Source organism: Pan troglodytes, chromosome 19, assembly GCF_028858775.2.
Source record: "Pan troglodytes isolate AG18354 chromosome 19, NHGRI_mPanTro3-v2.0_pri, whole genome shotgun sequence".
Taxonomy (NCBI): Eukaryota; Metazoa; Chordata; class Mammalia; order Primates; family Hominidae; genus Pan; species Pan troglodytes.
This window is the reverse complement of record NC_072417.2, coordinates 94,217,123-94,232,241: the sequence shown is the minus strand read 5'-3', so window position 1 is coordinate 94,232,241 and position 15,119 is coordinate 94,217,123. Positions and strand designations below refer to the sequence as shown.

The 15,119-nt window shown below is 53.0% G+C and overlaps 1 protein-coding gene across 7 annotated transcripts in view; it reads right to left on the bottom strand.

Annotated features, from left to right (window-relative positions):
- The window catches only part of RPTOR (regulatory associated protein of MTOR complex 1), a 416,632-nt gene that overhangs the window by 127,150 nt on the left and 274,363 nt on the right, over positions 1-15,119 (bottom strand). For all 7 annotated transcript variants that reach the window (XM_024350719.2, XM_024350720.3, XM_063799998.1 and 4 more), the window contains one exon: positions 915-990. In XM_024350719.2, the coding sequence (XP_024206487.1) occupies positions 915-990 (76 nt within the window). The remainder of the gene's footprint in view (positions 1-914; positions 991-15,119) is intronic.

Sequence of the window (15,119 nt, the reverse complement as noted above, 5' to 3'; positions counted from 1 at the left end):
GTCCTCCCAGCGCCCCTGGGGTTGGATACCACCATAATCCCTCCCTTAAATGAGGAGACCGCGACACAGGAGGCGACCAAACTTCCCCTCGGTGGCAAAGCTAGGCTCTGTGGCTCTGGAGCCTGACACGGTGGTGTCTCAGGTGTGGCCCCAACGGGAGGCGGGGATGCTGGTCCCCTCCTGCCTCTGCCCAGGCTGCCGCCTCCCCCATCCCTGGCCTCCCCGTGTCTGCCGCGCCCTCTTGCCGATTCCTCCCTTGCATTCTGTACAGATGTGAGAGGCTCCTCTTTCCTCACGGGTTTCTGGAGGGCAGGGCCTCCGTCTTATTTATCTATTTTCAGACTTGACACCTCACGTAAGGCAAAAGCTCATTAAGAAACCACGAGGGGGTCCTAGGGAGCTGCCGCGAAGGCCCGGGGCCACCCTCACTTGCAGGTGTGGCGACTAAACCCCGGTTCCGCCGTAGGGTGGCTCAGCTCTCCAGTGCCCGTGCAGTGCGGCCGGGGGCAGAAGGCCCTCCAGGGCTCAGCACCAAACCCTCCGTGGGTCACTGTCCCACAGGGCTGAGAGTCAGAGGCCTGGGGGAGATCCACAACGCGTCTGTGGTGAAAAGGCTAGAAAGTGTAACAGGATCACCACTCACAGGGAGTGAGTCCGCATTAAGAAAAGTAGACCTGTAATAGCAAAGTTTTGAGATAGGACTGTTTTAAAAGTTGATTCTTTCAAAGTTTAACTTTAAACCCTGGTTGACTCGATGTTTTAAACTCTGGCAACTACATTTTTTCCAGGCAGGTGAACAAAATCTGACACCCGAGAGTCCTGGGCACCACCCCCAGTCTGGGGGCTTTGCAGTCCAGGTGCCCAGAGAAGTGGCTGCCGCCGCGGACGCACAGGGTGCCCTTGGAGGGACTCACCCGAAACGCAGTGCCTTCCTCGATGATCGTCGGCAGCTGAGACAGACAGATGTCAACAGCCAGGTCCCAGGCTTGCCTGCGGAGAGAACAGAGGAAATCCACTGAGCATTATGGACGGGCTTCCACACGAGGCCACTTCACAGGGCACAGGAGGAGCCGGCTGAGCCTGGGCAGCAAGGGTCTGGGCAGAGGCCACGGCAGCTGGTGGGGGGCATGTTGACGGGTTCACTGCTGTTCAGATTTGGGCTGCAGAAGATGTCCGAGGGGAGGCCAGGAGAGAGTGCAGGCCGGGAACTCCGGTGCTGCCAGCATCCTCACCATTTTGTTTGTCACATTTTTTCTCTTTAAAATAAAATGAGAAAAAAAGCTTGGAAAAATAAAGGAATGCTTCCCATTTTCTGCTGTGGCTTCTGACTGTGACTTGAACCCATGTAGTGGCAGCCCACGTGTTCTAAGCAGCTGTGGTCCCTGCACAGGCTCTGATGGGGCAGCGTCCTGGAGGGACGCGGGAGAGACACCAGGGCCGGGCCAAAGTGCCTCATCAGGAGGGGTCGGCGTGCAGTCAGGGAAAGGCGTCCTGGCGGTCAGGGCTGAGCTCTGCGCTGTGATGGTGCCGTCAGGCCCCTCCCTGTCCCTCCCTTGCCTCCCCTCCGCTGCTCCCTGGTGTGGACGGCCACCTGCTCAGTCAGCTCCTGCTGCCTCCCTGTGGGTCTCACCAGGCACCCTGCAGTCTGGGGTCTCCTACCATGCATAGAGCTGCTCCCCCTAAGCCACAGCGGCTCCACAGATGACCCCGGTGATGTGCCTCCCCTGTCAAGACCCCTTGTCACAGTAACCGACCACACTGTCCCTCTTGAGTTCTCCCCCTTGGACAGTATGAGGCTTTCTCCTCCGGCCTCCTTCCCGTCACAGTGAACGCGAGACAGCCTCCTCCCCGGGCTCCCGACCCCGTCCTTCAGGGCTGTGCTGCTGCAGCTTCCACAGCCCTTTCCTTGCCTGCTCTCATCCTTGCTCAGGGCGCCCACTGCCACCTGCTCACTGACACCCCCAGACACTATTTAAAATAGCCTCACACCTCTCTCCAGAGCTCCACACCCCAATTCTATTGTAGGACCAGCCGGCAGTCTGAATTGGACCTAACACCTCCAGGCCAGTTCCTGGGATTCCCAGGTATAGGCAACAGCCTTATGGGGCACCCCCAGCTACCATCGCCACTTTCCTGACATGGCCTTGTCAGAGCCTCGGTGTTGTCCTAACAGCCCCCTCCCAATGGGCCCGTCTGCCGGCACCTCCCTCCAGGCCAGCTGCCCTGTGAGCTTTCTCGGAGGCTCTAACACGGCCCCCCTAAGCCTTTCTGTGGCTCTGGCCTTCTCGCGGTACCCCAGGCCTGGCACACCCCAGCACCTCTGACATCTCTAGCCCTGTGGCAGAGGGATAGCAGCTGCCTTTGACCGACCCCTGCTTTGTGTCAGCTGCTCTACAAGGACACTGTGAGGGAGACATGATCATGAGACTGTTTCACCCTAGAGAGACAGCCACGCACCCAAGGCCACAGAGCCACACGCTGAATTACAGACATCCTGCAGGTGCCCTGGCATCCAGCCGTACCCAACTTCTTTCCCAGTGCCAGGCACATAGCAGGCTTTCAATATGCATTGGCTAAATGAGAGTGAGGGCGAGCAGGAAAGCACCCTCTGTGCATGAGCAGCCCCGTGTGACTTTCGAGAAGGAGAGAGGGAAGAAAAGATCTGACCGGGAGCCACGAGCCTGGGCTCTGCTCCCAGCTCTGCTACCCACTAGCTCCGGCCCAGGGAGCGGCTGACTTGCCTGCCTCGCTGCCTCATCCAGAGGATGAGGGCCTGACCAGGGAGCCCGTGTGGGAGGCCGCTTGGTGAAATTCAGCGTGTGGCTCTGGGGCTCTGGGTGCGTGGCGCTCTCTCTAGGATCCGTTTCACCATCTGTGAAATGGGCTCATGATCATGCCTCCCTCACAGCGTCCTCGTAGAGCGGCTGACACAAAGCAGGGGTCAGTCGGAGGCAGCTGCTGTCGCCCCGCCACAACATCCAACATGAACTCTCAACTGGAAGTGAATCATCACCTCGCTCTCAGCACGGCCACAGAACACGGTCTTGATCTCCGCGGATACAGGTTGAGTATCTCTTCTCTAAAATGCCTGGGACCGGAAGTGTTTTGGGTTTCCGATATTTTCAGGTTTTGGAATATTTGCATATACATAATGAGATATCATGGGGATGGGACCCAAGTCTAAGAGCAAACTCCATGTATGTTTCATATACCTCTTACACACACAGCCTGAAGCGAATTTTACACAATTTTGTGCATGAAACAAAGTTTGCGCCCACAAGGTCGGGAGGGGAACTGTCCACCTGTGGCAGCGTGGTGGCCCTCACAGAGTTTCGGATTTTGGAACATTTTGGATTTTTGAATTAGGGACACTCAACCTTCGTCGTAGGGATGGAGGAAGGACAGCAATCCCTTCAGCCCTACTCTCCCTTTCTGCTAGAAATATGTTCCTTGTGGAAACCGAGTGATGATCAGTATACTGGATTCTGCTTCTAGCACTGCGCTCTCTTCTCCTGGGTAATTTTCTAAGAGACTCGAGGACTCTGTGTTATTTTTTAGGTTAATGACACTCCGTGCTGCCGTGTCAAAGGGCACATTTTCTCGATGTCTTAGTAAAGGACCAAAATGAGAATGAAAAATGTTAAAATCCAGAAAAAAAAGTAAAAGTTTAAGATGAACAAAGGGACCAAAGAGCAATTTTTCACTTTCAAATATATGAAATATATTTCAGTTTTCTCAAGACTGGCCCTCTTTGCACAAACATGCCCTTCCCCTGCCAACAGAGTTAAGAAGCAATCAGGAGATAATCAAAAGGCCTCAAAGTACGTGCAATAAATAGCTCCCATATGCCCAGTAAATCCCCAGCTGCAGGCAAATGGTATTCAGCAGCATTGAGGGAGATTTTACTCTTTGTTAAGACAGAAGCAAAGTCAATTATTGCAATTAAACTCTATAAAGATTCCTCGAATTTAATCAAATAAAAAGTTTCTGCTTCAGGAGTTAGAAGAAAGTGTGTGCAAGTTAGGGGAGGTGGAGGCGAGAGGAGGGCAGAGAGGGCGTCCGGGCCGTGGGCCGAGCAGACCAGCGTGGCACCTGGTGTGGCCTCGGTCAGTGCTGGGCAAGGCGCCTTTGGAACCGTGCCTCCCGCAAAGCCTATTCGCACGCTCTCCAAGGCCCTCGCTTGGTGTTGAAGGCCTGAACTGCACTGGAGACATCGCTCAGCACACCGGACAGGATACCGCCCAGCAAAGCTGTGTCAGAGCCACGGGTGACAATCTCTCTCGGACACGTGACCCATGTTGCTGCAGTGGGACATGTGCTCCTAAAAGGCTGGGGGCCCACTTGGATCCAGCCCGGGGGTGGGAGGCGGGGACTGACCCAGCTCCACATTTCACAGACCAGAAAAGCAGCCCCAGATGGTTCTGATTTCACTGATGCACAGAGGCTCAGGAGGCTGCGGGGATGAGACAAAGCCCAGGAGGAACGGCTGTGGCTCGGCGCCCGGACGATGCACGGAGGCTGCTCGGGGCCGTCCGGCTACCTAGGGCTGTGGACTCGAGGCAGAGCTGTCTACATGAGAAGAGGAAAAGAACTTTGTTCAAGTACTAATGAGAAGAAAGGATGTAAAAGAACGCCTACAAACCGCTGAAAGACAAGCGCTGGAACCCGATTATCAGCACACAGTGAAGTGGCCCTGAACCTCAAGCCACAGCTCGGCCTGGGCCCGAAGGACAGCCCCATTCAGAGCAAGGCAGGGAACACGGAGGTACTGGGAGGAGCTCGCACCCTGGCACCGCCTGCTGAGCAAGCCAGAGGCCCTCTCGGGGCCGGGCTGTGGGTGGTTTATTTATTTATTTATTTAACCAAATTACAGGGCCAGATTACCCATTAAATTCTAAAATTGCATGGCAACCTTTTTTTTTGTTTTGTTTTTTGAGACGGAGTCTCACTCTGTCACCCACGCTGGAGTGCAGTGGTGCGATCTTGGCTCACTGCAACCTCCGCCTCCCGGGTTCAAGTGATTCTCCTGCCTCGGTCTCCTGAGTAGCTGGGATTACAGGAATGCGCCACAGGCCTGGCTAATTTTTGTATTTTTAGTAGAGACGGGGTTTCACCATGTTGGTCAGGCGGGTCTCGAACGCCTGACCTCAGGTGATCTGCCTGCCGTGGCCTCCCAAAGTGCTGGGATTACAGGCGTGAGCCATGGCACCCGGCCTGCACGGCAACCTTTTAAACAGCAGAACAACGGTATTCTCTAATGAACATTTATCTGTTGATTAAAACTGGCTGCATTTTCTACGGTAAAATCAACACAAACTTGCAGCTCTAATTTGGGATTCCCAGCTAAAGACAAGTGGGAAAGTGGGTCCTATGCACACACGAGAGACCATGGTGGTGGGCTTCGGCAGCAGCCAGCCCTGTGAGGTTTGGCAGCACACGACAGCAGAAGGTGGGAGGGGACCGGGAAGGTGTCTGGATTAGCACTTCCCACAGCCTGCGATCAAGCTGCCTGGAGAAGCAGGGCTGGAGTGCTGGAGTGCAGATCTGAGGGGAGGAGGCTGTGATTAGCTGTGACCAGCTCATCTGCATCGTGGGCTCCTCCCCCCCAGCAGCTGGGCGCAGAGGGACTGTCTAAGCTGTTGGCTGCTCTGATGAGTCACTCGCCTGGAAAACATGTCATCCAGGCAAGAGCTGGGTTTTCAGGAAACAGCCCTGAGATGGCGGGTGCCCAGGAGGTGGGCTGGAGGAAAGCCGTCCAAGTCCAAGTCCGCACAGCCTCCATCTGCGCTGATCAGTCAGAGCGGCGCCCGCCCCAGGAACGGAAAGCACAGGTTATTACCGCAGAGAAACGCAGGGTTTCAGGACCCCTGAAATTGAAAGTGAAGGCGAATGACTCCCCGGTGACTTTGCATCAAACATTAAACAGGAAGCCGGCTCTGAGTATTCATTACTGCCGCCGCGGCCTGAAGCAAAGTGTAAATGCAGATGCTTCATGTTTTAACCTCAATGTTTGTTAGGCTTTGTTCCCTCTTTCCTCTTGCTAAAAATTCAACCTCTCCATCACCACCCAAGGAGTATAATAGCTAGATTGTACATTATTTATTCCAAATGCTCTTTTCTGCTATCTTTCCTGTGTGCTCCCTGGGGATGTACACACTTTGGTCTATTGATGAGGGGAGGAGAGAGCTCTGGGCATTGTTTTCATGGCAGACAGCCCTGCAGAGCCCCCGGTGATGCTCCCATGGCGAGGAGCCCACCTCCACAGCAGCTCAGTCCTCAGTTGCAGTTGGCAAAATCTAGTAACAGAGGAGAGCACGATTCTGTTTCTGAGCCGAATATTCTCTGTCTGAGCGTCTGAAACCACTTCTCACTCCTTTGTGCCTCCCTCCCTGCCCTTGTTAAGGAACAGGATTGGAGCTGGGACATGCCACTCAAGGTGGAGGCCACATTCCCTCCCTCCCTGGATGAGGCCGGACCAGACACCGCCACAGGACAGGGGGGCGATGGGCATGTGAGCTCCAAGTCTGTCCCCCAGGCCTGAGCTGCCTCGTCCACTCCTCGCGGCCTTCCCACCTGTGGGAATGTTGCCCCAGTGGCCAGCACAAGCTTCCACGGGGGATGGAAGCCTCCAAGACAGGAGCTGCCTGCACCCTGACACCTGGGGCCACGGCAGCCTATGCTGCCTATGCTCACACATGCCCATTTGTAAAGCCCCTGGATCATGGGTTCCCAATGAATGGGTGTTTCAACTAGCACACTTAAGGAGAAAGGCAAACCATTCAATGGAGTTTTTCCACACTAACCCAGCCGGTGTCTCAAGAGCGGTGTTGGCTGCATGCCCTCCATATCCACCTGGCTCAAGCCCTTATAGCCAGGCACCAACATCTTCCGCATCTCTGGCTCAGCATAAAGGCCCTCCGCAATCAAGACCAGTACCAAGTCTGTGTGGTTACGCCTCCCTAAATCTGCAACATGGTAACATGGTGGAATGGACTGGCTTCTTGTTAAATTTTACTGTGTGCACAGTGATACACAGGGATACATGGTGACACAGGCATACACAGTGACACACAGGGATACACGGTGACACACAGGGATACACAGTGACACACAGGGATACATAGTGATACACAGGGATACACAGTGACACAGAGATACACAGTGACATACAGTGACACACAGGGATACACAGTGACACACAGGGATACATAGTGATACACAGGGATACACAGTGACACACAGAGATACACAGTGATACACAGGGATACACAGGGAGATGCTGCTGCCCTCTGTGGAAGTTCACTGTCATCAGAGATCTGACATCTCTGCCTCCAGAGCCTCGGCGGGATTCCGATGGACAGTGATAAAGTCATGCATGAAATTCATCACGAGCGGCAAGGACTGCTCACATCTAAGAAGGCCTGGGGTTTCCCAGTCTTCCAGAAGCCTCCCTCCTGTGTCCAGACTAGTAAACTCACTCGTGTTAAGGACGTGGTGAGAGTGTTTAAGAGTTAGAATTAGACTTCGAATGTGAACATGCCTAGGACAGAGTGGAGGTAAAATTCTGCAATGACGGACTCCACAGAATCAAATGCCTTATTGGAGGGGGATTTTCTCAGGGTGACATGGACTGAGGAATCGTCTCAGCCTCCGTGGGGAATGGAGAGGAGGCAGTGCTGGGGCCTGGTCTCTGGGCAGTGCAAGGGCAAGTACATGCCTTTCTGAAACCCGGGAAGGACGTGGAGCTAGCGCAAGCCAAACCTCTGTGCTTGCCTCTCCTCCCTCCTAAGCACCTTAATTGTGTAGCGCATTTGGGAAAACACACATCGGAACAACACACGGCTGCTATGGAATCTCCACTGGGAAGCAAAGAGCTGCTTTAAAATGATGTTCCCTATTGGGCGCGGTGGCACACACCTGTTAATTCCAGCACTTTGGGAGGCCAAGGTGGGCGGATTGTCTGAGCTCAGAAGTTCAAGACCAGCCTGAGCAACCTGGTGAAACCTCATCTCTACAAAAAATACAAAACAATTAGCTGGGCGTGTGCCTGTAGTCCCAGCTACTTGGGGATCTGACGTGAGAGGATTGCTTGAGCCTGGGAGGTTGAGGCTGCAGTGAGCCAAGATCACACCACTGTACTCTAGCCTGGGTGACAGAGCGAGACCCTGCCTCCAAAAAAGAAAAAAAAGATGAAAATGATGCTCCCCATCATGGGAAGCCTCTGCCATTCCTGAGGAGCAGCGCACCTGCGGTCTCACCTCAACTACCAAACTCCTTTCGAAGCCACTGGAGCAGCGCACCTGCGGTCTCACCTCAACTACCAAACTCCTTTCGAAGCCACTGGACAGCAGCGGCCCGTGCAAGATGGCCCAGCGCGGGGGGACTGTGGGGCGCAGCAGCCCGACGCCGTGAGAAGGCCGTGCATGAGTGGCTTCAGCAGAACACCTGGAAAGGGCCTTTTACAAACTGTCAGCATTCAGAACTGGGGGGTGGTCTACTACCGTTAAAGTCATGCCGATAAATTTTCTGCACACATAGTGAACTGATACAGACTGAGAAACCCCCATTTTTTGACATAATGTTTTGGTGGCAGTGAGAGGAGAGGAAATGAGAGAACTGGGTGGAGCTGGAGTTGGGGCGGGGCGGGGTCCGCACTGGTCAGTGGCCAAGGTGGCAAGTCCACCTCAGTCAGGTTTGTTCTCTGGAAACTGAGGCCAGTGGAGCTGCCCTGACTCCAGGAAACCAGGAAGATGCCACAGAACAGAGAAGCCAGCGGGGAGAATCTGTGTACACCTACAGCGTGGGACCTGCTGTCCCGGCTCCTGACCAGCCAGACCACATTTCCAGTCTTTCTTCTCCTACAAGGATCTAGGATCTTCTCCAAATCTAAAGCCCAATTTTTACATTCAATTCCCTATCAAAGTTGGTTCATGATATAATTTTCAGCATTAAATGGAACTGACTCGTGTTTACTTTTTAGCTCTAGATTCACGCTGGCATCCTTGTTGCTGAAAACCTTCCCCAGAGAACATGTGTAAAATGCAAGTGATTCTCCCTGAATTCACATCATCATTGATTTCTGTACAAAGAACCCTTTAATATTACTTATTTGGCACTTCCCAGCATAGAAAGACAAGAAGACACGATGTCAGACCTTGCAGAAAATATCCCTAACTAGAGAGGACCCTTGGACACGCACAGGAGCGGCTGAGGAAGAAGAGTGGGGGAAGCATCCTGAGACTCGGCCGCAAGTCACCGTGGACGCTGCCCTCTCCATGCACACGGCACTGCCATGTCTACGGGCCGCCCCCCATGCTGGGAGCCGAGGCACCGAGGGCTTCACTGAAGCCTCTGTCCCTAGGGGTTCATGGCCCAGCTTGGAGCAGGCAGGCTGCAGGCTGCTGTCTGGTTGGATGTGTCTGGTTGGGCTCGCAGAATGTTTTTTAATGCCACGTTAGATATCAACATCTAATAATCAGATAATTAAAAATGAAAATATGAACTTTTGGCTACTCTATGACTGGCAACTGTGGGCCAAAACCGCCCCGCAGAGCCCCGGTTGGACTGAGCACAGCCCGGGCGCTGCCCTACCCATGCCCGCGCCCTCCTGGACACCAGCCCCGTCTTTCTGCTGTCTGAAAGCCCCCACGCCTGCCTCTTAGGCCACTCTACCAGTCATGATTTTCCTCATGTAAAGAAGTATGCAATGATTTCTTCTGTGTGTCTCTAGTTCTGAATTTATGAACAATAATGCCTTAGCCATAAAGACTCTATTTTTAAAAATTGCTTTTAGTGCTTCGAAGGCTTAGAAAATCTATAGGCAGACTTTTAATTAACCAAAGTAATATCTATCAATTTTTAAAATGAAGAACCATCACTCCAATTGTACCACCCTGGCACAAGCATCATTAATGTTTATTTATAAATCTATTTAGTGTTTTATTGCTGTGTGTACTATGTATTTTAACATAGATATTAACTATATTGCTGATGCAATTTGGTGTTCTGTTTCTCTCATTTAACATATATTTTGCATACTCATGAATAAAATTTTAAGACTGCTTAGATTTTCTTTTAAGTATCCGTTCTGAATTTACGTTCCTATTCTGTTAGGTAGTAGAGTTATTCCCAAATTTTCCCTTTTATAACCAATGTTCTGACAAATGGCTTGATTTGTCCTTGTCTTTCAGAACATCCCATTAGTCCCGTTGCTTGGTTTTTCCTTAGCGACCTGCTTCAGCTACGCTCCTAAGCCAGGTCACATTGCTTGTGGGGCAAAGAGGCTGGGCATTCAAAGGCAGGGTGAGCACGGTGGGCAGGCGGGTGGGTGGCCACCGGGGCCAGCACTGTAAAGGCCGTAAAGCCAAGGCAGGGGTCAGGGGTTAGGGGCCTCAGGTCAGTGAGGTCCCAACCAAGGGCAGGCCCAAGCCAGGTGGGTCTCGGCCAGGTATCGAAGGGTGGGAGTCACCAAGACGACTCGGATCCCAGGACAGGGCTGCTGACTCCCCAGCAGCTTCTCATGTCCAGCTGGAGGGAAAACCCCAGGGCTCTGTTCTGTAGGTGGGATGCGGCTGACTGCAAAATGCAAGGAATGCCACCTGCCACGGGGTTCTCACATGAGGCGCACATCCTTCCTGAGACCTCGCATGGGCTCCTGCTCCCAGGAGCATGACTACAGCAGGTCGCTAAGTGCCACTCCCTGCTCGTCTCTGCCTGATCAGACTCGTTCAGAAACCGGGGAAGCTTCCTCACGCTGACAACGATGCTGTGATCCGCCAGCACAGTGGCCATGTGTAACAAGAGGTGACAAGAGCTTTCCTCCCTGGTTAAACACCACTTCCGCCTGGGTGCACTCCTGTCCCAGGGATGCGCCTGAAACAGAAGCTCATGCACGTACATCCCATGACTCAGCACGTACGCGGCTAAGTCAGCATGGGGCAGGCTGGCACTAGACGGCTGGAGCCACAGCCTGGCCCTGCCATGCAGGTCCTCACACACCCCAGTTTCTCATCAGTAAAATGGGCATATGGATAGCAAAAATCGTAGCTTTGCGGCAGCACCTGCTGTGAGGGGGAGATGGCCTAACAATTGTAAAGCCCAACACGCAGCAGGCGCTTAATCAGTCAGTCACTGGAATTCCTATTCTTACATGACCACCTGTGGTCACCCGCCGCGACTGGTGTGCCTCAGGGGAGCTGTGGTCAGATTGCTCCCTGGGCTCTGCGACTTTACTCTCACCCTCTCCAAACCCCAGCACGGTTCACCAGCTGAGGTGGACAGGCTCGAACGTGGCCCCAGGACCCCTGTCCCAGGTGTGGCCCCTCCTTGAGGGTGCAGGTGGGACCTGAGACTGCTTTCAACCAGCAGAATATGGCAACGGTGATGGCTGCTGTGACTGTGTGTGGCACTAGGTAAGGCTGCAGCACCCGGCTCCCCTGCTGGCTCTGAGTGGTGGGAGGCCAAGCTAAGGACCCCACTGGTGGGGATGGCCGGTGGTCTCAACTGCGAAGGCAGCCTTAACCTGGTGGGACCCTGCACAGAGAACCTGGCTAAGCCCCACAACAGGAACTGGATCTGGAGGCCACGTGCTGTTCTGAGCTGCCAAGTCTGCAGCGACACTGCTGTCACACAGGAGTAGATGGCTAGTGCCCTCCCTAGTGCTGTTTCCACCTTCAAATTCTATTTCCCACAAGTGGCGCTGGAGGAACTCCTATTACTAAGCAGAGGGAGACGCGTCCACCAGAAGGGCCATGACTGGTCTGTAATCTGTGAATGAGGTTTTCTTCTTTCAGCACAAATCAGCTTCAATTTGGCACAGCTGCCCCCCGGGTGTTCACATTCACTGCTTTGCCACGAAGCCTGGAGCCTGAGCCTGGTGTGAGTCACTTCTGCTCGCCTCTTCCTTCCCGCGGGCCGAGCGGCTGACTAAAGCTCCCTTCATGCTCACGTCAGTCGCCAGGGCAGGACGCAGATGCGTGCCCAGGTGTGAGTTTAAAAAAGAAAAAGGAAAAAAATCCAAGTGCATAATGTTTCTTCTGCCGGTTGAAGGTGAAACCCCAAAGCCACCCAGGCCATCGGCAACAGCAGGGCGAGTTCTAGCTGTGTGGCTGGTGGAGCCCACAGGTGTGCCCAGTGGCCAGTGGTGACGGCACGGGGGCCCACCCTGTGCACCCCACTGGAGGAGCCCTGCCCTTCACCACTCCTGGCCTGGTTCTTCTTCAGTCTTCATCCCTGATGTCCGTCAAACCCAACCATGGGGACACAGTGACACCCGGGAGAAGGGTGCCAGGGACCAGGAGGAGGCCAGGGCGGTGCTTCCCTGCCCCAGCCTAGCAACTAAGGGCATCACCGCTGTGATTCTACATGAACACAGTTCACTCCACTGTACCTGGGCTGGGCCGGAGGCCCTGGCTGCTGGCAGTGGCTGCACCAGTGGCCGCTACAGTGGCCGGGTGCCGCTGGCTGCTGTCTTCTAGTCCAGCCCTGCGGTTACTGCCACAGGCCTCAGCAGGGCCTGGTGACGAGCTCTGCACAGCCGGCCGGGAAGTGTCACTTTCCCGGATGAGGAGAGGAAACATGTTTCTTGCAAATGGGCTGTGCGCTTGTGGAACAGCTCTTCTGCACTGCGCTTCCTCCGCTCCCAAGGGCCCCATCAAAATGGGGCTGGGGTAACAGCAGCCCCAGGTAAGGCAGGTGAGATTTTCTCTTACAGCAAGACACTGTGAGGGAGGGGCCGGGATCCCCTTCAGGATCAAGGTTTTCTTGCCCCAGCTGCTGGGGGCACCACAGGCAGGTGGCTCACGGCTGTCAGGCCCTCTTCTGGGTGGCCTATGTCTGACAACCAATGCAGAATGCAGGCGGGCCCACTCATCTCCCATCCCATCCTCAGAGCTCCCCAGGGCCGGCGGAGGTGAGCCTGACTTCTCTCTGCCCACCCCTCCACCGCTGACCTAGGGCTGCTCCACTCACGAGCAGTGTCATGACACCAGCCTCCGTCTCCGTCTACTTCCCAGACAGCCCACCCTGCAACAACCAGGAGAAGAACACGCCCGAAAGGGAAGCGGGAGGACACGACACCGCAGGCCGCGTGTGGTAGGATGATGGACCATGCGGGCTGGATCACTAAAGGCGCACATTAGCCCAAGCGGAGCCTCTGACACACTCAGGGAGGTCAGAACCAGGAGAGGAGAAAAGCCAGAGTGTCCACAGTGACCGTCAGGAAGAGGGGCTGCGAGGCACCCTTGTGATGCTGTCCCCAGGCTCTCTGGGCCTCTGTGGATTGCAACATCACCTCATGATTCTCTAGTGCAACCAATAAGCACAGGTGAGGGCTGGCTCTGTGAGGCTCCAGGGAGCAGAGTCTGCAGAATAGCTGGCCTTTTTTCTGGGCAGGGAAGGGCAGCCCCAGCAACGCTGGGAGAGGCTGCAGCTAGGCCTAGACAAGGACCTTCTATAAAGCAGCACTGATATAAATGCTGGCACTCAGAAAACTTCTGAGGGGCCAGTCCTAGAAAGCAGTCTCTAGACAGAGACGTGGGATGTGGCTGCCCTGTGCCAACCTCGCCACGCGGCCTCTAGATGGAGAGGTGGGATGTGGCTGCCCCACACTGGCCTCGCCACGCAGCCTCTAGAGGGAGAGGTGGGATGTGGCTGCCCTGTGCTGACCTCGCCACGTGGCCTCTAGATGGAGAGGTGGGATGTGGCTGCCCCACGCCGGCCTTGCCACATGCCCCTCCCTGCACCTGTCCTCGCCTGCTCATCCCTCCTGGCTCCTCTCTGTGCTCTGGCTCTGGTCTTTGACCACGGACTCCAATGTGATGTCACTGTCTTTAACTCTGCGCAGCTGAGCACATCAGATAGGAGGTGCTTTTACATCTGGAGAAAACATACGCTAGAAGGAAAAAGGTTTCCATGGACTGATTCCTGGTAAGGGAACCTGCAAGCCCAGAGGCCCTGCCCACCCCGCTCCGAGTGCTCAACCGGCTCCCAGTGCTGAACTAGTTTTTGATCCAGGATCTGATGTGGCACTGACCCCTTCAGCTTTTTTTTTCTTTTTCCTTCCTCTTTTAAAATAAATGTATTACAATAACCTGTCTTAGAAGAAATAGAGACAGGATTTAAGGCCTTACTTTTCTTAAAGGAATAAGGCCATTTTGAGAATATACTCTTTCAAAAATGCTCTAAGTATTTATTTTTAAAAAATGTTCATTTTAAATATTTATTCTAAGTATTGCAAAGGCTTTTCAAACAACTGTCTCTTTTACAGCTCTGTTATTCATGGATTCGTGAAAAATAAATGTGCGGTGGTTTTATTTACACATTATTTAAATGGTTTACTTCAATTTCCTTTTCTCCTTATCAGGGTTCTCTATTTTATCTTACAGAGTCTTAAGAAGGACACAGATCATGCATGCTTTAACTTTTGCTGTTTAAAGTCCAAGTGCTATGCTGGGTATAATGTATTTTGATCTATCGCATATAAATATTTATTATAAACATTAAAAATTAGATTATTTCTAACTTTTCTGGAGTGGGTGATGGGTAGTGAGTTTAGATTCCTTCTTGCTTCTCTGGGTTTCCAGGGTTGAGGGAAAGTGGTCCTGTACACGTTTAAAAAGAAAACACAAAACACTAGCTAAAAATAAACCTGGCCATGAAAATACGCCACATGATGGCTTCTGCGGCTAGGCATACGTTAATCGCTCTTTTAAAAATATTTGTGTTGTTAGGGTTTCTCCCATTGATGAACAGAAATATTTTTCCTTTGTTTTAATACCATTTTAGAATTTGCCCAAACCTGCTTCTGTTAGGACAGCCACAGAACAGAAAGAAACCAAACGTCTTCAAATATAATGTCTAGACTAAAAACAAATCACATTATTGTCACTGTTACTACTATTAGGAGTTGTATAAATAGTAGCAACTCAGCAATGGGACAGAACTATAATCAATAGTCATAAAGGATTACACTTAGGAGCGTTGTGTGTGTGTGTGTTTGTGTGTGTGAGAAATAAGCATAAAAACTAATTGATCATGAGCCCAACAGTTTAATTCTCCAGAGCGAGCTTGCATGTGCTTCATATATTCAAGTCAGCAAGTTATTTTCTCACTACTGGTTT